A 22,794-nucleotide genomic window follows, 5' to 3' on the forward strand; every position below is an offset into this window, starting at 1 on the left:
CTTTAAGTATATATGCAAAAGGTGATGTCTGTGATATTTTCGGTACTTTCATGGCTAAAGTAACAGTTTTCACACAGCTTAACACCTCACGCAATCCTACTTCCCCAAGTCGTCTTCACTCATTGGTTTATTAATTAAATGAACTTTTAAAAAAGCCCACGATGTGCCACTCATGAGCTAACATAGTGGTAGATCCAGGGACCCTGCCCTAAGTTTGCTTACAGTTTTAATGGCAGAAGGAAGAGTTATTATCAGACTTCAGCTGCAGAAGTGCATGCATGTAGCTGCCACAGAGGATATATTTAAGAATCTGGCTTCTCTTGTCCACGTTTTATACTACGGGTTGGATAACCACCACTAAAAATACCTTAAAGTTGGACAAGGAAGGGATACATTGGATTCCAGAGAGAACGTGCATGAGTGTTATCACCATTTCTTGTTCACATTAAACTTCATCGAGTATAAGCCAGTTGTACCCAACTTTCTGCTGAGAGTTATTACCTGCCAGCCATTTTGTAAGGAAACCTTCACCTGTGCATCTTTCCATCTCTGGCTTGAGAGTTATCTGGCCAGGTGAGAGTTGTATAGAGCCAAATTTGGAAACTAGGTGATAAGGAAATCGTAGCACCCTGCAGACTACAGCACCATGTTATCTACCATGATCCAGTCGCCGGGGTATTGATGACTAATTTTTCAGGGCCCTCCATGAAATCTCGTCTCCCTCCACTGCCGGAATGCTTTGAAACTCTGTTGTGGCTCTAGAGAGCAGCAGGTGGTACAGCCACAGAAGTAGGAGGGAAGGTAGACAGGAGGCACATCCGTGCAATCAGATGGGTAGGTGTGATAGAGGGCACTATTATATCCATTTTCTCAGTGAAGAAAGAAGCAAGGGTATTGTCTATGGGTGAAGATGGAGAAGAATATATTGGAAGTTTGAGAAAGAAGAGGTATGAAAAAGCTAACAAGGCAGGTGGACTTGGGAAGCCTAATAGGATTGCTCGTCAGTGTTAAGAGCCACACAAGATCGGGGTTGTTATTTGAGAGACACTGGTTGAATGAGGTTGTATGTGTCTCTCTCCGTTCTCTTTGGCTGTGTGGGTGCAGGCATCGTTGGGTTTAATCAGGGTTGTTGCTTTGCAAGTATGACAAAGCAAGAGAAAGATGAAAGAGAGTTGAAGTTATGTGTAAGGGGAGTGATTGTGTTTCTGAACTTTGGGTTCTAACCTGATGAAGGAGGGAAGCGAAGGCAGGGGAGAGGAACAGTAAATAGGTGGTAGAATCAATAGACTGTATCCTGGTGAGGTCAAAGAATTGGAGTTGAGTGTTGTAGAGATGAGCTGGAAAGAGGGGCGGTGGATGGAAAGTGGGAAGTTTGAAATGGAGATTTTGGTGGCCCTGCAGTTGCTGGTAATGACCAGGCTAGGGGTGTGACCCTGAGAGTGGCTGAGTGCAGTAGAAGATGTGATCACTGGAGGACAGGTAATTGAGAGCTAGGACATCATAGCTCTTGAAATCACCAAAAATGAGGATGAGTATGTTGCTAGAAAGCATGAGCGAGCCAGGTATCCAGATCTTCAAGGAATGAGGGGAATGGCCTAGGGGTCTGTAGAGGACTGCAGTTAAGAGGGATAGCGGTGGTAGGGTGTGATTACATGTGATTCAAAGTTAGGATATTTTCAAGAAGAGAAGAAATGGCATCAGGCATCAAGGAAGACACCTACTTCATCTGCCCAAGAGTAGCAGTACAGGGGCTGTGGGATACAAAATGGCTACCATCTAGCAAGGCTGCAGGGAAGCATTGTCCTCAGGTGAGAGGCACATTTCAGAGAAAAGTATGAAGATATTAATTTCATGATGACACCTCACCGTGACCTATAGAAAGCACAGAGGAAGAGTTTCAGAAGTAAGTATGGCAGGAATGGTTTCAGAAAAGAGAGGGTCAAGTCCAGGAGATGATGTAACCCGGAGTGAAGGGTGCTATGAGCTGTGAGATAAGGCAGGGTCATGGTGGTGAAGCTGAGTGTGGAGATGGGGAGGGGTCTTGGAGGAGCATGTGCATTTTGTGAGGCCTTTTCTTCCTTACTGTCAGTGGTTGTATAGAAGCTGCTACAGGGGCAGTCGTAGAGCTCTTGGGCAACATGTTGACCTTCCAAGGTGGGAATTTACTGGTGTGGAAATGGAGATTTAGAATGGTTAAGTGATTTGTCTAAGATCTATGGCTAGTGAGTGACACAGCTGAAATTAGGTGCCACGTGGATGAATTCCAAACTTAGTATAATTTGACTATATTACAGCTAGCTACCTTTTTAGTGGTGTTTGTGTTCTTTTATTTCTTTTTTGGTTGTCACCTTGGACAGCCTTCTTCTTTATAAAAGGTAAGTCTCCCGTTGACATAAAAGATTAGGTACAGGGCCAGGCGCGGTGGCTAACGTCTGTAATCCCAGCACTTTGGGAGGCCGAGGCAGGTGGATCACCTGAGGTCAGGAGTTCAAGACCAGCCTGGCCAACATAGAGAAACCCCATCTCTACTAAAAATAAAATATTAGGCGGGTGTGGTGGCGTATGCATGTAATCCCAGCTACTCGGGAGGATGAGGTAGGAGAATTGCTTGAACCCAGGAGGTGGAGGTTGGGGTGAGCTGAGATTGCGCCACTGCACTCCAGCCTGGGCAACAAGAGCGAAACTCTGTCTCAAAAGAAAACAAAACAAAAAAAGATTCGATACAGGATTAAATTAGACCTTGTTTCACCCGTTTGTTTTAAAAGACCTTGTGTTCCTCAGACACTGTTGTCTTTGTCTATTCTTCTGATACCTAAGTGAGAGATGGTCATTTAAAAAAAATGTTTAGTAAGGATCTAAGTTTATTTTATTTTTGGAAATGGATTTTTAATTTCCTGCCATTATATCTGCTTTGTCTTAGGTTTTACTTCATCGACTGGCCAGTTTTCATCGAGTTTGGAGTTTTCCGCCAAATGAAAATACAGGAAAGGAGGTGACATGTCTGGCATGGAGACCAGATGGCAAACGTAATGATAATATTACAAAAAATATGTTTTTATTTTCACAAAGAGTATTCTGTAAAGCCCATTTTCAGAAAGGATTTATTGTTCTTAGTATATGTTAGTTATAAATATCAGTTTGAGAACTTTAAAAAAAAAAAAAGCCTTAAAATATTTTTATAGAACTCAGAGTAATTCTGCTATCTTGTTTCTTGGCAAAGATATTTCTTAAATAAAATCTAGCTTCTCGGCAGAGATAACCCCAAAGTGAAATCTGATGAAATATACAAAATGTTTTGGTTTTGTTCTTTCCACTGTCATCTTGTCCTGTATTATTTGGCCCAAGCACCACTTGCCACTCGCCAGTGAGTTAGTTCAAAGCCATCATGGCCTTTTTCTTTCACAATATATTTTCGCATGAAATGGGTGGCACATATTCCCTTGGTGCATGTGTGTTTGCCTCACCTGAGGCACTATCAACTTTGGCCCCATACCTTCCATTTCTGTGTGTGATCTTTCTTCTGGCACCCTCTTATGTTATAGCCTGTTATGGCTCTGGTGACTGAACTCTCCTTCATGTAATGTTTTTACAATGACAGTCTGTATTGGAACTGTTGTACACATACGATCAGTGCAGTAAAATGCTGTAAATTACAATTTAAAGTTCATTTGTATCATTGGTACTTTAAGAAAAAAGCGAATTGTTTTTGTAAAATATGTGTTGTTCTTTGCTTAATTTTTCTGTAGATAAATATAAACTATTTAAAAATTTTATTGGTGCTTTAAGAAAAAAGTGAATTGTTTTTGTAACATATGTGCTCCTCATTGCTTTTTTTTTTTCCTCCCCCAGGCAGTGTCTCACTCTGTTGCCCAGGCTAGAGTGCAGTGCAGTGGTGCGATCTTGGCTCGCTGCAACATTGGGCTTACTGAAATCTCCACCTCCTGGGTTCAAGCAGTTCTCCCCCCTCAGCCTCCTGAGTAACTGAGACTACAGGTGTGCACTGTCATCCCTGGCTAATTTTTGTGTTTTTTAGTAGAGACAAGATTTCACTGTGTTGGCCAGGCTGGTCTCGAACTCTTGGCCTCAAGTGATTCGCCCACCTTGGCCTACCAGACTTTGGGGATTACAGGTGTGAACCACTGCACCTGGCCCTCATTGCTTAATTTTGTCCCTAGATAAATATAAATAAGTACTTAAAAATTCCCTAGGCTGAGTGTGGTGGCTCATGCCTGTAATACCAGCACTTTGGGAGGCTGAGGGAAGTGGATCATGAAGTCAGTAGTTCAAGACCAGCCTGGCCAATATGGTGAAACCCCATCTCTATTAATAATACAAAAATTAGCCAGGCGTGGTGGCAGGCGCCTGTAATCCCAGCTTCTCAGGAGGCTGAGGCAGAGAATTGCTTGAACCCAGGTGGTGGAGTTTGCAGTGAGCCGAGATCACACCACTGCACTCCAGCGTGGGCTACAAGAGTAAGACTCCGTTTCAAAAAAAAAAATCCCTGAAAGCAGATCACTTAGAGATGACAATTGTTCTGTTTTGGTGAACATCTTTTCCAATATTTCCCGATAAAATACATACATGTAGAGATCTGTATGTAGTTTCATCAAAAGACGGTTATTTGGTGCATGCCATTTTGTTGTATAGCTTTTTCTTTTTCTTTTTCCCACTCACTTTTTCCCATGTCAGTGTGGATAGATTTACCACATTAATGTTAATTGCATACTAACCCACTGTATTTATCTACTAAATTACTAAATTTACTAAATTTACTAAACCTGTTCCAGATGTCTAGATGGTTTTCAGTTTTTAGCTTTGATAAACAATGCTGTGTAAACATTCTGAACACTGGGAAGAACTTTGCCAGTAGCTCCTTAGATTAAGTCCCAAAATGGAATTTCCAGGAATGTCTTAAACATTCTATGCGCATTCTGTAGTCATTTTGCTTGGAGTATATGTAGAATATGTGTAAGATTAGACTTTTATAAGTAAAGTTATGAGATCTTGCTCTAAATCATTCAAAAACATGGAATCTCAAAGATAAATCATAAAAGTGTGTGTTAAAATGTATTTAAGTAGTTGTGTTATTCATTTTTTAAAAATCTCATGTTTTTGGACAGTAAAATATGTTTTTTGTTAGATAATGATCAAGTTTATTTTAAATTGTTTTTAAGAAGGCTGGGATTGGTTCACATCTGGCAGAGTTGCATGTGATGGTGATATGCGGTGAAACTCACTGCCCTCTTTTTGGAAATTCTTAAATTCTTAAATTGCACATTAGGAAGAAATAATGACTTGCGTACAGAAACCATACTAGAAAATTCAGCCACACTCAAAGGAAGATTTATGTGTGTTTAATGGCCTCGTTTCCCACCATGGTTTAGAAACATAAAAGAGGAATAAAAAGCATTCCAAGAACAAAGCAGATGGAATCACCGCTTACCTTTTAGACATGTGATAAGATACAATTGTGTATTTGTGGAAGCCTCTTTTGTATTTTCTGCCTGACAACAGGGTTTCAGTCTGGAGACTTTGATGTGTAAGACGCTAAGTGTGATACGTGAGAAAGTAGTAGATATCCTATAAAGTTTGAGCACTTGAAAATAAGCTTAGATAATAATGTAACTACAATATATGCAAATATTTCTTTTTTAGTTTTTAAAATATTGAAGGATGTTTAGGTCAAAAATTGCCATGATTAAGATGAACTTAAAAGAGTAAAACTGGGCAATAAGTGAAATACCCATTTATTTTTCTCAGATGTTACACTAATTTATTCTGATTGTTTTTTCTTATTTTAGTTTTGGCCTTTGCTCTTGCTGATACCAAGAAAATTGTTTTGTGTGATGTAGAAAAACCTGAGAGCTTACACTCTTTTTCCGTGGAGGCTCCAGTTTCCTGTATGCATTGGATGGAAGTGACAGTAGAAAGCAGGTAATTAGAAAAACGTATGTAGGCATAGGATATTCATGAGATTTTAATTTTTTTAAATGGAAACTTAGGAGTATCTGAGTATTAAGTGTATGTGTGTTGCATTTAAATTTTGGTTTCAGTTTATCAAGATGAAATTTTTTAATGCTTTCTTAGATTTTTTTTTCCTTCTGATAAACATCTATAGGCATACCTCAGAGATACTGTGGGCTTGGTTCCAGACCACTGCAATAAAATGAACATTGCGATAAAAGCAAGTCATTTGAATTTCTTGGTTTCTCAGTGCATGTAAAAGTTATGTTTGTACTATGCTATGGTACATTTTAAGTGTGCAATGACATCATGTCTAAAAAAATTAAGTATGTACCTTAGTTAAAATATACTTTATTGCTAAAAAATGCTAATGATCATCTGAACTTTTAGTGAGTGGTGATCTCACTGGAAGTGGAGGGTTTTGCCTTGGTGCTGATGGCTGCTGACTGATCAGGGTGGTGGCAGCCGAAGGTTAAGGTGGCTGTGGCAATTTCTTAACATCGACAACGGTGGAATTTGTCACATCAGTTGGCTCTTTCAGGAAAGATTTCTCTGTAGCATGAGATGCTATTTGATAGCATTTCACCCAAGGTAGAACTTCTTTCAAAATTAGAGTCAGCTCTCTCCAACTCTACTGCTGCTTTGTCAACTAAGTTTATGGAATATTCTAAATCCTTTGTCATTTGAACATTGCTCATAGCATGTTTACCAGGACTAAATTCCATCTCAACAAAGCGCTTTGTTTGCTCATCCATAAGAAAACTCCTTATCCGTTCAAGTTTTGTCATGAGATTGCAGCAATTCAGTCCCATCTTCAGCCTCCACTTCTAATTCTGGTTCTCTTGCTATTTCCACCAGATCTGCAGTTACTTCCTCCAGTGAAGTCTTGAACCCCCAAAGTCATCCATGAGTGTTGGAATCAACTTCTTCCAAACTCATGTTAATGTTGATATTTTGACTTCTTCCCATGAATTGTGAATGTTCTTAATGGCATCCAGAATGGTGAATCCTTTCTAGAAGGTTTTCAATTTGCTTTGCCCAGGTCCATCAGAGTGATCACTATCTATGTCAGCTCTAGCTTTATGAAATGTTTTTCTGAAATAATAAGACTTGAAAGGTGACCAGGCATGGCAGCTCATGCCTGTAATCCCAGCACTTTGGGAGGCCAAGATGGGCAGATCAGTTGAACTCAGGAGTTCAAGACCACCCTGGGCAACATGGTGAAACCCTCTTAAAAATTAGCCAGGCATAGTAGCTATAGTCCCAGCTGCTCAGGAAGCTGAGGAGGGAGGATCACCTGACCCTGAGGAGGTTGAGGCTGCAGTGAGCCGTAAGTGGACCACTGCGCTCCAACCTGGGTGACAGAGTGACCTGTCTCAAAAAAAAACAAGACTTGACAGTCTACTTAACCCATGTGATGCAGAATGGATTTTTGTGTTAACAGGCATGAAAACAACATTAACTTATATCTCTCTATCAGAGCTCTTGGGTGACCAGTCATGAATGAGCAGTAATATTTTGAAAGGAACCTTTTTTCAGAGCAGTAGGCCTCAGTAGTGGATTAAAACATTTAGTGAACCATGCTGTAAACATATATATATGCTGTCGTCTAGGCTTTGTTGTTCCATTTATAAAACACAGATGGGATAGATTTAGCATAATTGTTAAGCACTATAGGATTTTCAGAACAGTAAATGAGTTTTGGATTCAACTGAAAGTTACCAGCTGTGTTAACCCCTAACAAAAGAATCAGCTTATACCTTTGAAGCTTTGAAGCCAGTCATTGACTCCTCTCTAGCTATGAAAGTCCTAGATGGTGCTATATTTCACTGGCTTTAAAATACGTATATATAAACACACAGATACACATATATGCATATATATATCATATATATACATATATATGCATGTATGTCATATGTGCATATATGAGATATCTATATATTTTAATAAATAAATAGAAAATCCTCAATGGCATCTTCCAATAAAAGGCTGTTCTTCTCCATTGAAAATCTGCTGCTGAATGTAACCGCCTTCTTCAGTCATTTAGCTGGATGTTCTGGATAACTTGTTGCAGCTTCTTCTCAGCACTTTCATAGAATTGAAGAGAGTCGGGGCCTTACTCTAGATTAGGTTTTGGCTTAACAGAATGCTGTGGCTGGTTGGATCATCTGTCCAGATCACTAAAACTTTCTCCATATCAGCAGTAAGGCTCTTTCACGTTCTTATTATTTTTGGATTTACTGGAGTAGCACTTTTAATTTCCTTTAAGAACTTTTCCTTTGGATTCACAACTTGGCAGACTGGCAGAAGAGGCCTAGCTTTTGGCCTAATCTTGGCTTTCGACGTGTCTTCCTCTCTAAGCCTAATCATTTCTAGCTTTTGATTTAAAGTGAGACAGTGGAACACTTAGAGGTCATTGTAGGGATATTAACTGGTCTGGTTTCAATATTGTGTCTCAAGGAATAGGGAGTCTTGTGCAAAGGAAGGGAGAGAGGGAACGGCCAGTCAGTAAAGCAGTCAGAACACTCACATTTCTCCATTTTTAAAAATTTATTTTTATTTATTATTTATTTTTGAGTTGGAGTTTCGCTCTTATTGCCCAGGCTGGAGTGCAGTGGCGCCATGCCAGCTCACCACAACCTCCGCCTCCCAGGTTCAAGTGATTTTTCTGCCTCAGCCTCGTGAGTAGCTGGGTTTACAGGCATGCGCCACCATGCCCAGCTAATTTTGTATTTTTAGTAGAGATGGGGTTTCTCCTTGTTGGTCAGGCTAGTCTTGAACTCCTGACCTCAGGTAATCCGCACGCTTCGACCTCCTAAAGTGTTGGGATTACAGGCATGAGCCTCAGCGCCTGGCCTTATTTATTTATTTTTTGAGACACGGTTATCATTCTGTCATCCAGGCCAGAGTGCAGTGGTGCAATCTTGGTTGACTGCAGTCTCTGCCTGCAGGGTTCAAGTGATTCTCCTGCCTCAGCCTCCTGAGTAATTGGAATTAGAGGTGTGCGCCACCACGCCCAACTAATTTTTATATTTTTAGTAGAGACAGGGTTTCACCATGTTGGCCAGGCTGGTCTCGAACTCCTGTCAAGTGATTTGCCCTCCTCAGCCTTCCAAAGCTCTGGGATTACAGGTGTGAGCCACCACACCCGGCCAAAGCTCACCACTTTATATGGCCTTGGTTTGTGGTACCCCCAAAACAATTGCAATAGTAACATCAAAGATTACTGACCTCAAATCACCATAACAAATACTATAATAATGAAAAAAATTGCAGTATTGCAAATATTTCAAAATGTGACACAGAAGCACATGTGAGGACATGGCTGCTGGAGAAAGGACTCCAGTAGACTTGCTTGGCTGATAGACTTGTTTGACATAGGGTTGCCACAAGCTTTTAATTTGTGCAAAATGCAGTATCTGGGAAGCAGGATGAAGGGAAGCACAGTTGAAGGAGATAGGCCTGTATTTTCTTATTGGAGCGGTAAACCTGAATAGCTAAGAGTTTTCTCCTCTTTCTAGTCATTTCATACTCCAAAAATAGTTACTGAGACAAAAAACAAAGCTCCATAAAATGGTGAAATGGAAAACAACCTCAATTTGCCAATCAGTAATTTTAAAGTTATGTTAATTAATATATATTAATTTCCATTTCATGATTTATATCATCTGAACTTTTTTTTGTCTCAGTAAGTATTCTTAGAATATGAAAAGTGCTAAGTTGAGCCTTCTGTTCTAATGCTGGACAGGTTTTTTCTTTGTCCATGGTCCTGATAGTTTCCTTGTTTCATAAAAATAATTCTGCCTTAATCTGTATAGTCAAGTAATACACCAGGGTTACAGTGAAGAAGACTGGAGGAATCAGTGGTTTTGGCTGATATTGAAAACAAAAATTGTTTTTCTTTTTTGGGGAAATATGGTAATTTTCTTTGTATAAACTTTTCCTTTCTAATTAAGTTATACTAAGTTAGTAACAAATGAATTTGTAAATCCTGAATATTAATTGCCAGCTTTCCTAAGGGAAGCCTGAAAGAATTGGATGACAAGGGTTTGACCTGGGGTTTGAAATTCACTGCAGATAACCCAGAGTGATAAATCCATCATCAGATCATGAAGGATTACAAATGGTTATGTGAATCTATAGAAGGTTAGAGGGTCAGAGCATACCATGTAAGTCCTCTTCCAGCCCAGTTATCTGCTATGTGTATTCCCAACATACTTTCTACTGACAGTTTAGAAATGTTATGTGGAGATTCCAGGGTCTCTTAAGACAGCTCCTTTTTGTTAAAGTAGGAAAAAATACTTGCTAAATCACCACTTTTTTACTTGCTCACTCATTTATTTCCAACCTTATTTGGAGTTAGAATTGGGAAGGAAAAGGGGGAAAATAAGACTATTTCAAAAGGCATGGTGTAGTCTCATATACCTGTTGGAGTCTTAAATCCACAAGTGTATATAAGTCATAGAACCGATAATTAAATCATACGGTAGGCCATGTACAGTGATTCATGCCTGTAATCCTAGCACTTTGAGAGGCTGAGGCAGGAGGATTGCCTGAGACCAGGAGTTTCAGACCAGTCTGGGCAACGTAATGAGACCCCCACGTCTACAAAAAAATAAAAAATATTAGCTCGGTGTGATGGCTTGCACCTGTAGCCCCAGCTATTCAGGAGGCTGGGACAGGACGATGACTTTAGTTCAGGAGGTGGAGGCTGCAGTGAACCATGATCACATCACTGCAGTCCGGCCTGGGTGAGACCCTGTCTCATAAATAAAAGATAGAGTAATTGCAGTGTTCTTTAAAATTACTCTTAGTAGTCATAGGTTTAGTGTGAGTTCTTAAATGAGAGTTAAGAAATCGTAAATTCTCAGTATCTGAGTATGAATGCATTTGATATGCTAAGAAAAATGTTTATTATCGTGCAGGCTGATTTTTTTTTCCCCTAAAATAACAAAGAAATTCCTACTTTTCAATTTCTCGTTTGGGACTGTTAAACTGACTATAACTGTATAGTATTTGTGGCATCTATTTACTTGATAATGTTGTAAAACTGGGTATCTTTTTAAAAAATTGGCATTTTTAATGGTAAGAGAAGTAAAATCTTTGGCGTTTTTATAATACCTTCATGTTTTCCTTTTTAGTGTTCTCACATCATTTTATAATGCTGAGGATGAGTCAAATCTCCTCTTACCTAAACTACCTACACTGCCAAAAAAGTATGTATCACTGGTGTCTTTGAAATTAATCTCGCAGATTTCTCTTTCTTCTGCTTTTAACACTGACAATTTTCTCATACATTTTAAAATACGTATTTTTGCTAAGAGTATTTTTTACCTTAATCTCTGTTTCCTTCTAGCTATAGCAACACCTCAAAAATATTTAGGTAAGATAATGCCTTTTCTTGTTTTTAAGTAAGATAATCTGTTGTTATTTGAAAGATAGAATTGAAAGATGACCCAATTTATTTGTATATTTTAGTGAAGAAAATTCTGATGAAATTATTAAGCTCTTGGGAGACGTCAGGTAAGTCTTACAGATAAATAAGTCTAATTTCTTAAAGTTATTTCATGTTTGAGGCAGTTTTCAGAAGCTTTAAGAGCAAATCCTTTATATGCTATTTTATTTCTTTGTTTTTTTTTGTTTTGAGATGGAGTCTCTGTCACCCAGGCTGGAGTGCAGTGGTGCGATCTCGGCTCACTGCAACCTCCGCCTTCCTGGTTCAAGTGATTCTTCTGCCTCAGCCTCCCGAGTAGCTGGGACTACAGGCGCCCGCCACCAGGCCTCTCTAATTTTTGTATTTTTAGTAGGATCGGGGTTTCACCATGTTGGCCAGGATGGTCTTGATCTCTCAACCTTGTGATCCACCTGCCTTGGCCTCCAAAAGTGCTGGGATTATAGGCGTGAGCCACTGTGCCCGGCCTAATTTTTGTATTGTTAGTGGAGGCAGGGTTTCACCATGTTGGCCAGGCTGGTCTCACACTCCCGACCTCAGAAGATCCACCCACCTTGGCCTCCCAAAGTGTTGGGATTACAGGCATGAGCCACCACACCTGGCCTCATTGTTGACATTAATACCTTCAAACAATATATAGATTTTAATATCTATTATTGTTTTTATTGTGTGGCCTTTCGTTTTATCAAGTTCTAATAATAATATGCACATATGTTTAATAAATAAAAGGATATAAGTACTAGAGTTTCTAAAATTTAAGTATTCATGTTTTTAAAGCCCATTTAATGTATTTAGCATCATAACGATGATAAAACTGATGACACTTTGTATTAGTTGGTAAAAGGATTGTTTTGTTATTGATGGTGCATAAATCTAGTTGTTATTAAAATAACATATTCTTATTTTACCATAAGCTGATTTTTTTTAGGCTAGAGAAAATTTATGTTCTTTGAAAAAAGGAATAAACCTGATACGATTGAGTATTGAGTGTTAGTGGGTTTGATGTTTCACTTCCCTCTGCAGGGGAGCTTTAGCATGTAGATTATATGAAAGCAGTAATAATTTATATCTTGGTTTAAGAATGTAATCATCTGTGTTGTTGATTCGTTCTCAGCTTGTTGCATTATTTTTAATTAGGCTTAATATTCTTGTCCTTGGAGGAAGCTCTGGATTTATTGAGCTTTATGCTTATGGAATGTTTAAAATTGCTCGAGTCACGGGGGTAAGATTTCTTTAAAATTTTCTCTTTCTAAATTATTTCTCTTAGAATATACTAGGTACTTATGGAAAAAGAATAAAACACCAGGTTTTTTTTCAGTCTCGGTTTTTAGAATTAAATGTTCAGAGAATAATTTTCTTAGGAAGATAAAATAATTGTGATATGTCTATAAAGATTGGGAGCTATTTGTGTAATTAGTCAAGTTTGTTTTTTTTTTTCTTTTAACAGAAAGATTAGTATGATGCACTTGATTATGATTTAATGTTTTTCTAGTGTGAGATGTAAAAGAGCTTCAATTTGTGATTGGAATGTAAATCTTCAGAAGCATTCTTAAGTCCAGTACTGAATCTACTAGAGTTGCTACGTCTCGGTCTTCTCCATAGCTTTTTCATCTGACTCTTACCACTCCGAAAAGGGGTAGAAAAGATTGCAGGCTCTGTGGAATATGTTGTTTCTCCAGCACTTGATTTGAGACTCGGGTAGGGGTGAGGGAACCAGGTTGTTTTTGTTGCCTTGTAACTAGAAAGGTCCATGCAGGCAGACACCTACCTTCATCTGCTCCATGTGTGTGGCTGGAGCTCGGAGTGTATGCTTCTGCTTTTTAAAGCTCTGCGTTTTTGCTTTCTGCATGATAATCAGATTCAACCTAGCAATGATAATATACTAAGGGGTTTGACTCTTTTACAGATTGCTGGAACTTGTCTTGCATTATGTTTATCAAGTGATTTGAAATCATTATCAGTGGTCACAGAAGTCTCTACCAGTGGTGCTTCAGAAGTTTCATACTTCCAGGTGAGTATTGGAACTTGATAACAGTAGAGAGTAAATATGTATTTAACAGGTTTTATATAGGTTTTTATCCACATCTCACTGTATTTTAATGATCATTAAAATAATACAAAAATATCGACTTGGAATTTCTACATCCTAATATATTGAATATAAGTTATTATAGTGAATACCATATTATTCTCCCCATGCTCCAATACAGTTTTCATAAAAAGTGTTTTGATGGTCTATTAATGACCATATTAATTTGTTGCTATTCCAGTTTGACTTCGTACCAAGTGTTTGCTTAGGACTACTGTCCCTGATAATAATAAAAGCTAATATTTATTGATTGTTTAATATGTGTCATATACTGAATGCTTCAGAACAATTGATTTGAATCTTTACAGCATTGTAATAGGCAGATACTGTTGTTATCCCCATTTTATAAGTAAGTATCTGGACACACAAATACTTCAGAACTTGCTTGATGGCACAGGATGGGAAAGTGATGCTAGGCAATCTGGCTGCATAGTCTGTACTCTTAACTAGCACATTGCATCTTGTGTAAAATGATCACTTAATATTGGGAAAACACTTTATTGTGTGCTATCTGCATTGTAGGCTGAGGAAACTAATTGGGCTCCCATAGAGGATCATAGCCTTGCCAAGAAATCGTTTCAAAGTTTTCATCTTAAATATCCCAGCCACTTAAGTATGTGTGAACTCTCAAACAAAAGTAGAAGAAAAAAGATGCAAGATGCAGTGTGTGTGATGCCTTCCAACATTCTCTTTGTGTTCAGAGCATCAGAGAACTCTTGATTTACTGTTCACTATAGCAATGGTTGTTCATATTTGCTCATCATCTTAAGGTTATGTGAAACTATGACCACCAGGATTGCATTTGGCTTATAATAAAATGATTCACTACTACTGTGAAGTTGGTAACAGATAATTTTTGATGACAAATTTATTGAGATACAATTCATATACCATTGATATTTTCCCAATATTTATCAGTAGCCTTTAATTCCTTATACTTCCTTTAAGTGTTTACATATATTTGTAATTAAAAAATTTCTTTGTAATACTGTTGCAAAATATGTTATATTACATTTATTCTCTCTACACGGAAGGGGTTGATGACCCAGAGAGAGTGATTTGTGTATGGTTGTGTGTAGGTTAGGAAATCCTAAGGCTATGTGCTGTTAGTTTCCAAACCGTTCTGCTTGAAGAGGGCACAATTTTGACATAGTCTTTCTGATATATAGTTTGACCTACATTCTTTAAATTATATACTTTGCAGCAAGTGCATCTGATGATAACTCACTTTACTCTCTTGATTTTACAGCTTGAAACCAATCTGTTATACTCTTTCTTACCTGAAGTAACTCGGATGGCTAGAAAGTTTACTCATATTTCAGCTCTGTTACAGGTATTTATTTAGAGCTTGTTTTATGTGAATATGTATTATTGGCTTCTAAGGTTCTGTAAGTAAAACACTTCAAAATTTTGTTTTGTAAAGCTCTCTGAAGTAGGGGTGTCTAGTCTGATAGATAATCTTATAAGGTCTATTAAAGCAGGAAAAAGACGTTTAATTGAGAACCTACTTCCACTCCACCCTATTTTCCACCTCCAAAAGAGTTTAAATCTTTTAAAATATTCCTGTAAATAAAATACCATTTACATTATAAAGTATTGTGGGAAAAACAGTCTTCACATGAGTTTACATTTGTTCATGATAATCTCACCCCAAATTACCTCCCAATTCTGTAGATTGGTGATTTAGACTGAGCTCAGCCAAGATGTTTGGGTGACCTGGGGAGGGTTCAGCTGCTCTTGAGTAGACTTGGTCATGCCAGCTGATATGTGTCCCTTGGCTATGATGTCTTGTCTCTACTCCACATCCTTCATACTCCAGCAAGCCAGCACAGGCTTGTCCACATGGTGGTGGTTAATGGAGCATCGAGGGTACAAGTCAAAGCCTACAAAAACGTTTCAGGCCCTGGAGTCAACAGTGTTATTTCTGCTGCATTCTGTTAGTCAAAGCAAGACTCAAGGGCTGAAGAAATTGACTCTACTACATCTGACTGGAGGAGCTACAAAAAATTGTGGCCGTGTTTTTCATTCTACCACAGTCATTAATTTATTTGATATTAAAGGTTTCTAGAGATCAGTATTTTTTTAAGGATCCTATTTGAAAATTGAATAGTTGACCAAACCAGTATTTTGACAGTTAGTGTAGATGAGACATATCTTATATAAAAAGCTTTGGAGATACTTGTTTTAACAGATAAAAATTTAAGAATGTTTTATTATGAAATTCTAAGAATCAGTGGAATGTTTCATTGTTAAGTGATGACCAAGCTATAGTCTTTGTCTTCATCTTAACTGAGTTAAAAGAGTGATTGAGGCTGAGCACAGTGGCACACACCTATAATCCGAGCACTTTGGGAGGCTGAGACAGGCGGATCACTTGAGGCCAGGAGTTCAAGACCAGCCTGGCCAACATAGGGAAGCCCCGTCTCTACTAAAAATACAAAAATTAGCTGGGCATGGTGACGCGCACATATAATACCAGCTACTTGGGAGGCTGAGGCAGGAGAATCGCTTGAACCTGGGAAGTAGAGGTTGTAGTGACCCAAGATGGCGTCAGTGCACTCCAGCCTAAACAACAGAGCAAGACTGTCTCAATAAATAAATAAATAAAAATAAAACTGATTGAAAGTAAAATTCTAGATTTCTTTGAAACACTTGATCATAAGTACATATTATTTAGATAGCAAGTTGGTTTAAATATTTTTTACCATTTCAATTTTTTTTCTTTTTTGCTAATAGTATATAAATTTGTCACTAACATGTATGTGTGAAGCATGGGAAGAAATACTAATGCAGATGGATTCTCGTCTCACCAAGTTTGTGCAGGTAAAGCTGCTGAAGTTTCCCATGGAGAGAGTTAATGCATTATGCATTATGTATGTATTTACTTTGAGGTACATGAGAAAAATGTTTGATTCATAAAAGGTTAAGATCATGATTTCTTTCAAATGGCTTCGTCTAACTTCAAACTGCTTTCTCAGATTTGCAAAAAGAGCTCTTTTCCCATTGGTACAACTTAAGTGGGGACAGGATTGTGAAGTGGAGCTGGCGGGGCTTTGACAATAAGGGCAGGTGTTAGAACAGCTGATTGGCTGTCTTCTAGTCACTGATGTTCAGATGATCACTTTATGGATTTGATGAAAGTTTAAGGCAAGGAAAGGGAGTCATGCTCCTATAATTTTGAATAAATATGCTTATAATTTAAGAAATACATATATCACAATTTTTTTTTCACTTTTTTCTAGGAAAAGACCACCACCACATCAGTGCAAGATGAGTTCATGCACTTGCTATTATGGGGGAAAGCAAGGTAGTAAACTCAGATTAGGTGCTCCTGCTTCTGCTTTTTTTTGACAGTAATTATTTATTTGAAAAGTAGTTGATAGTCATAGCATGTGATTTTTTTATTGATACATAATATTTTAATTGATATATAATGTTTTACATATTTATGGGGTGTATGTCATGTTACATGCATAGAAGTTTTTGTTGGGCTATTTATTTTGTTTCTTGTTTGTGTTTTGACATTTAAAAGTTGTAAGTGATGCATTCGGATTTCCAGTAGAGAAGTGACTAAAAATACTTTGTTTTTCATTGTAGTGCTGAACTTCAGACTCTCTTGATGAATCAGTTAACAGTAAAGGTGCAGTTAACGTATCTATGTATTTAAATGGCTATGAACACATTCTTAATTTTTTTTTCGAGTGGCATATAATATCCTGATTTTATGCTAAATATGTTTTCTTCTTTTAATTAGGGCTTAAAAAAGCTTGGCCAGTCTATAGAGTCATCATACTCCAGTATACAAAAATTGGTCATAAGTCACTTACAGAGGTATGAAGGTGACGTAGAATTTTTTGATATTGTATCCACACGTACCTGGCATTGGCCTTCTTTCTGCCGCCTTCTCTTCATCTATCGTTCTCCTTTTAAGCATCTTCTAGCTAAAATTGTTGCATGGCATTTGAGAAGAATCTTCCTGTACCCAAGATTGAAAGAGTCAATAATAATTCTGCTTTTTGAAGTAATTTTCCAACATCTTTTCACCAGGCTAGACCCTATCTGGGTTTTTTCTTAATCAGCTAAGCATGAAGTATATTTTGAAATAAGGCATATATCCCTTTTTTGAACAGTGAGATTAACATTTTACAGTTTACCAAGAATATTGTATATTTATGTATTTAATATCTTGGCAAGGTGTTGGTGATTTTACACAAGAGGAAGCAGAAGTTTAGAATCGGTTATATGGCTGGCCCAGTTACTAAGTGTCGGAGCCAAGACTTCATCCTAGATTTTCAGATCTCATGCTTTTTCTATCCATAGCTACTTCATTGAAGCAGTTTACAAGTGGATGCTGAGCGTTTGATTTATTTTGTTTGATTTTTGGTTTTTTGTTTTTTCAAGATGGAGTCTTGCCCAGGCTGGAGTGCAGTGGTGTGATCTCACCTCACTACAACTTCCGCTTCCTGGGTTCAAGCGATTCTCCTGCCTCAGCCTCTCAAGTAGCTGGGATTACAGGCGCGAACCACTATGCCTGGCTAATTTTTGTACTTTTAGTAGAGAGGGGGTTTCACCATGTTGGCCAGACTGGTCTTGAGCTCCTGACCTCAAGTGATCCACCTGCCTCGGCCTCCCAAAGTGCTGGGATTACAGGCGTGAGCCAGCACACCAGGTGGTGGTTGGTTTAAATTTTGATAAATTCCTATATGCTGAGTCCTTCCTTGGCCGTAACTACATCACCCCTCCCTTGGACCACTGTAGCATCCTCTGGTCTAGTTGGGCTCCTTCAGTACACATTGTCCTTTGAATGTTTTCCCCACTGGAGCTAAACATATTTCTCTCTTGCCTAAAAACTTCTAACGCCTTCCCCTAGAATGGAGAACTTTGTGTGGCCTTTAGCATACCTGCCTCTCTGCCTCGCCCACACTGGTGGCCTTTTAGTTTCTCCAGCTTGACGTTTTGTCTCCCACCTAGGGCTTTTGTATATTCCTCTTGTCCCACCTTGTTCTTCACATGCATTCTTCAGCTCTCAGCTCACATTCATTCCTTCAGAAAAGCCTTTCTGAATCCCAGATTAGCTCAGGTTCTTCTATTATGCCTGCACCCTGTGTGTTTCCTTCAAGGCATTTATGGTAGTTGGAATGGTACACTGCATGACTGTGTGGTCATGACTGTCTTCCCTGTTATACTGTCAGTGCCATGAGACCCTTTGATTGTGCTCACCGTTATGTCCCCGGTATCTAGCACAGTACCTGACCTAAAATGGGAACTTAAGAAATATTTATTGAACATTGACTGCGTAGTAGTTGGGTGAACAAGATGGCCATACGACTATCTTAAAAGGGTCAGGACTAACTGTGGAACACAATCTGATCATCTTACTAAATTTGATCTTGTCATTTGTTTATCTCTGTAGTCACATTGACCAGATGGTTCTGCTGCACTTTTTAGGAACAGTTTTGAGAAATAATTATTTCTCATGGAAAGAAAATGAAAGTTACTTTTCAGTTTTTATTTCTGAAAATTTAGAAGTATTCAGGCAAGGTAGTCACTTGATGATTGTCGTGATACTAATTTATTTCTGCTCTGTTTGGATAGTGGCTCGGAGTCTTTATTATACCATTTAAGTGAATTGAAAGGAATGGCTTCATGGAAGCAAAAATATGAACCTCTTGGACTAGATGCTGCAGGAATCGAAGGTAGTGATGTAATTTCTCAGTGGAATACATTAAACACAGTTTACTTAATTTGACAAATGACATTTATTTATTTTTTCCCTTTAGATGCTATAACTGCTGTGGGTTCTTTTATACTCAAGGCAAATGAACTTCTTCAGTAAGTATTGGGAGTACCTGGAATCATTGACCTAAGAATACATCACTTTTGACCTAAATAAGAACCTTGTAAGCTATTATGAGTCTCTTAAAATCACTTTTTAAATTTTTATCACAATTATGTCTTTATATGATTCCAATAAGCCAGCAGCACAGAGATTTTATAAAGTAAAGCTATATTTTCCTGTCCTGGTCATCCTCACCTCAGGTCTTCTCCCCAGAGGGAATCATTTTAACTCTTCTATTTTTAGTTCTTCTATGGGTTACCTCCATATTTCTAAATTGTATGACTGTGCCACATTTCTTTTGTCAGTTTTTAGAAATTAACTGTTTGTTTTGTTTTTCTTAGACTGTTTGGCTTGCTTTTTTTCTTGCATTGTCTGTCTTTTCTGCATCCTTCTGTCCTTTCCCTTCTGAAGGGTGGTATAGTACCTCTGGAGTCCCCTGTTCCAGATGCCTTCTTTAGCCTCCCGCCCCTCTGCCTCAGCCCGCAGTTGTGCTCCAGTTCTCCAGCACAGCTACTACCCAGGCATTTTCTTCATTACTCTCCTGGGTTAGACCCAGAACTGCCAGGATTGCCTTTGTTTCTTGGCTTATTTAATCATTTTGCTGGAAAACATCCTCTAGTAACTTTCTCAAAAAGCAGACATAGAAGGTAAACTTTATCTCCTTTTGTGTTTTTTCTCCTACCCTCACACTTAATTGACAGCTGGGTTTAGGATTCCCTGAGGGTTATTGATTTTCACATAGAACTTCAAAAGCAGAGTTCCATAGGATTCTGTGCTTTTTGTTGCTGATGGAAGGTCTGGTGCTTCTGATTCTTAGCCCTTTATAGTTGTTTTTTTTCCTTTTGAAAAAGCTGTAAAAGCATTACTGTTTATTTTTGATCTGTTGAACTGTCATAACTGTTTTTAGGTGTGGGCCTTTTAATTCATTGTGCCATAATAAGCCATTTTAACCTGAATTCTCTTGTATTATTCTTTTAATAATTTCCTCCTTCCTCGTTTATTTACTTTATTGTTATTTATTTATTTTTGTGGCAGGGTCTCTCTGTGTTGCCTGGGCTAGACTTGAGCTCCTGGGCTCGAGTGATCCTCTTGCCTCAGCCTCCCGAGTAATTGGGACCACAGGAGTATGCCTTTACGCCAAGCTTTCTCTTTGTTTTAAACTAGATTTTTGTTCTAGAAATTTGTTTGGTCAAATATTAGAATTTGTGGTGGATTGATTTCTGTGTCTCTTCTTTTTCTCTTATATTTTTCATATCTTTGTCTTTTTTATTTTCTGAGTTTTTTGACTATTGTCAAATGTCAGTAAATATTTGTTGAGCACTTAACTATATTTTAAATACAGTGATAAGTAATGTTGAGAAAAACCAAGCAAGAAACAAGGACCTAGAGCATGATAAGGTAGGGGATTCAACTTCATACAAGTGGTCAGGGAGGCCTCACTGAGAGGGAAGGAGACAGGAGGGAGCAAGATGTTTGCGGGTGGAAGGGGCAGCAAGTGTGAAGGCCCTGAGTTTGGAGCATGGCTGGCATGTTGCAGGGACAAGGGCACTGTAGCTGAAGTGGATTGAATGAGAGTAAGGTAGAGGGTAGATGGACAGGTGATAGAGGGTGGCCAGGTTGCATAGAGCCTGTGGGGCAGTTGTTAGGACTTTGGCCTTTACTCTGGATATAAAGAGAAGCCCTTGGGGAGTTAGGAGTCGTGGAAAGGATATGATTTAGGCTTCAGAAAGATCCCTCTTGCTACTCACAGTTGAGAAAAGCTCATAGATAGGCAAGGACAGAAGCCAAGAGAGAAATATGGTGGTCAGAATCTGAAGTGGTCAGGATTGGGATATATTTTGAGAGAATAATTAACAAGATTTTCTCAATGCTTATTTGTAGAAGGTGATAATAAGGGAGTCATAGATAATTATGAGTGTAGGGCCTTGGTACTTGAAAGAGTAGAATTGACATTTACTGAAAGGGGGAACAAATGTGAGGGCAGGTTTAGGAGGGGGAGTGTGGAATAAGATCAAGAGTTTGGTTTGGACATACTGGATTCTTCTTTAGAGTTAGCATTTTGAAGTAATTTTACATAAAAATTACAAGAATAATAAAGACAACTCTGGTCGTACTCCTTAATTCATCATTTAAAAATATTATAGTATATTTATCATATACTTTGTTTTCTGAAACATGTGAGAATATGTTGTTTCTATCAGGTGCCTTTTCCTTGGAATACTTTAGTGCATATTTTCTAAGGATAAAATTATTTTCTTTTTTTTTCTGAGACGGAGTCTCGCTCTGTCGCCCAGGCTGGAGTGCAGTGGCGCTATCTCGGCTCACTGCAAGCTCCGCTTCCCGGGTTCACGCCATTCTCCTGCCTCAGCCTCCCGAGTAGCTGGGACTACAGATGCCCGCCACCTCGCCCGGCTATTTTTTTTTTTTTTTTGTATTTTTTAGTGGAGACGGGGTTTCACCGTGTTAGCCAGGATGGTCTCGATCTCCTGACCTCGTGATCCGCCCATCTTGGCCTCCCAAAGTGCTGGGATTACAGGCTTGAGCCACTGCGCCCGGCCAAAATTATTTTCTTACATAACCATAGTACAATTAACGAATTTAGGAATTTTAACATTAATACAATATATTAGCCTATGGTTCAATTTCCCTTTAGCAATTATCCCAACATGTCCAGTATGATAAGATGCAGTTCAGGATCACGTATTCGTTTTAGTTGCTGTATCTTTTTAATTTTCAGCAGTTTCTCAAACTTTTTTGGTCTTTTATAAAAGTTGACATTTCTTTAAGAAGCCCATGGTGTATGTATGTATATGTATGTCTGTATATCTTTATTTTATGTTTCTCATTTTAGCGTTATCTGATTTTTTTTTTAAATGATTATATTTAGGTTATGCATCCCTGGCCAGAAATACTACATAATTGGTATGTCCTTCTCAAGTTACCATATCCAGCAGCACACACAGTGTCCGTCGTCCACCCCTCTCAGTGATGTTAATTTTGGCCACCCTGTCAGTGTGTTAGGCGTGTGGAATTTGAAATTCCCATTAGATCTGCAGGTGGAGCCGTCCGGCACAGTGTTAGTTATGTGAGACTAACGTTCAAGGGGGAGGGGTCCAGGCTGGAAATGTGCATTTGGAAGCCATCAGCACATTGGTGTTATTTAAAGCCGACTGGGACTGGATGAGGTAATGAGTGTGCGTAGAGAGCAGGAGCGACCTGATTTCAGAATGGGGACAATGAAGAACTAGCAAAGGAGATGGGAGAGACAGAACAACGAGAGGAGTAGGCGTCCTGCAGGCTGAGCAAAGAAGGCATTGCAAGAAGGAATGAGGGATTGGTTGACAGATGCTAAGTCAAGCAAGGAAAACACCAAGAATAGAATAGAGTCTTAGAATATTATTAGGATAGTGACCTTGATAAGAGTCACCTTGGGGAGTGATGGGAACT

At 38.6% G+C, this 22,794-nt stretch overlaps 1 protein-coding gene across 4 annotated transcripts in view; it reads left to right on the forward strand.

Annotated features, from left to right (window-relative positions):
* Positions 1-22,794, forward strand: part of ANAPC4 (anaphase promoting complex subunit 4) — a 41,583-nt gene that overhangs the window by 603 nt on the left and 18,186 nt on the right. For all 4 annotated transcript variants that reach the window (XM_033213918.1, XM_033213914.1, XM_033213915.1 and 1 more), the window contains exons 3-16: positions 2,921-3,026; positions 5,802-5,934; positions 11,109-11,183; positions 11,324-11,350; positions 11,446-11,490; positions 12,557-12,641; positions 13,326-13,430; positions 14,758-14,841; positions 16,245-16,331; positions 16,751-16,815; positions 17,106-17,148; positions 17,263-17,339; positions 19,104-19,204; positions 19,289-19,340. In XM_033213918.1, the coding sequence (XP_033069809.1) occupies positions 2,921-3,026; positions 5,802-5,934; positions 11,109-11,183; positions 11,324-11,350; positions 11,446-11,490; positions 12,557-12,641; positions 13,326-13,430; positions 14,758-14,841; positions 16,245-16,331; positions 16,751-16,815; positions 17,106-17,148; positions 17,263-17,339; positions 19,104-19,204; positions 19,289-19,340 (1,085 nt within the window). The remainder of the gene's footprint in view (positions 1-2,920; positions 3,027-5,801; positions 5,935-11,108; positions 11,184-11,323; positions 11,351-11,445; positions 11,491-12,556; positions 12,642-13,325; positions 13,431-14,757; positions 14,842-16,244; positions 16,332-16,750; positions 16,816-17,105; positions 17,149-17,262; positions 17,340-19,103; positions 19,205-19,288; positions 19,341-22,794) is intronic.

This window comes from Trachypithecus francoisi, unplaced genomic scaffold (assembly GCF_009764315.1).
Source record: "Trachypithecus francoisi isolate TF-2019V2 unplaced genomic scaffold, Tfra_2.0 Lachesis_group1, whole genome shotgun sequence".
Taxonomy (NCBI): domain Eukaryota; kingdom Metazoa; phylum Chordata; class Mammalia; order Primates; family Cercopithecidae; genus Trachypithecus; species Trachypithecus francoisi.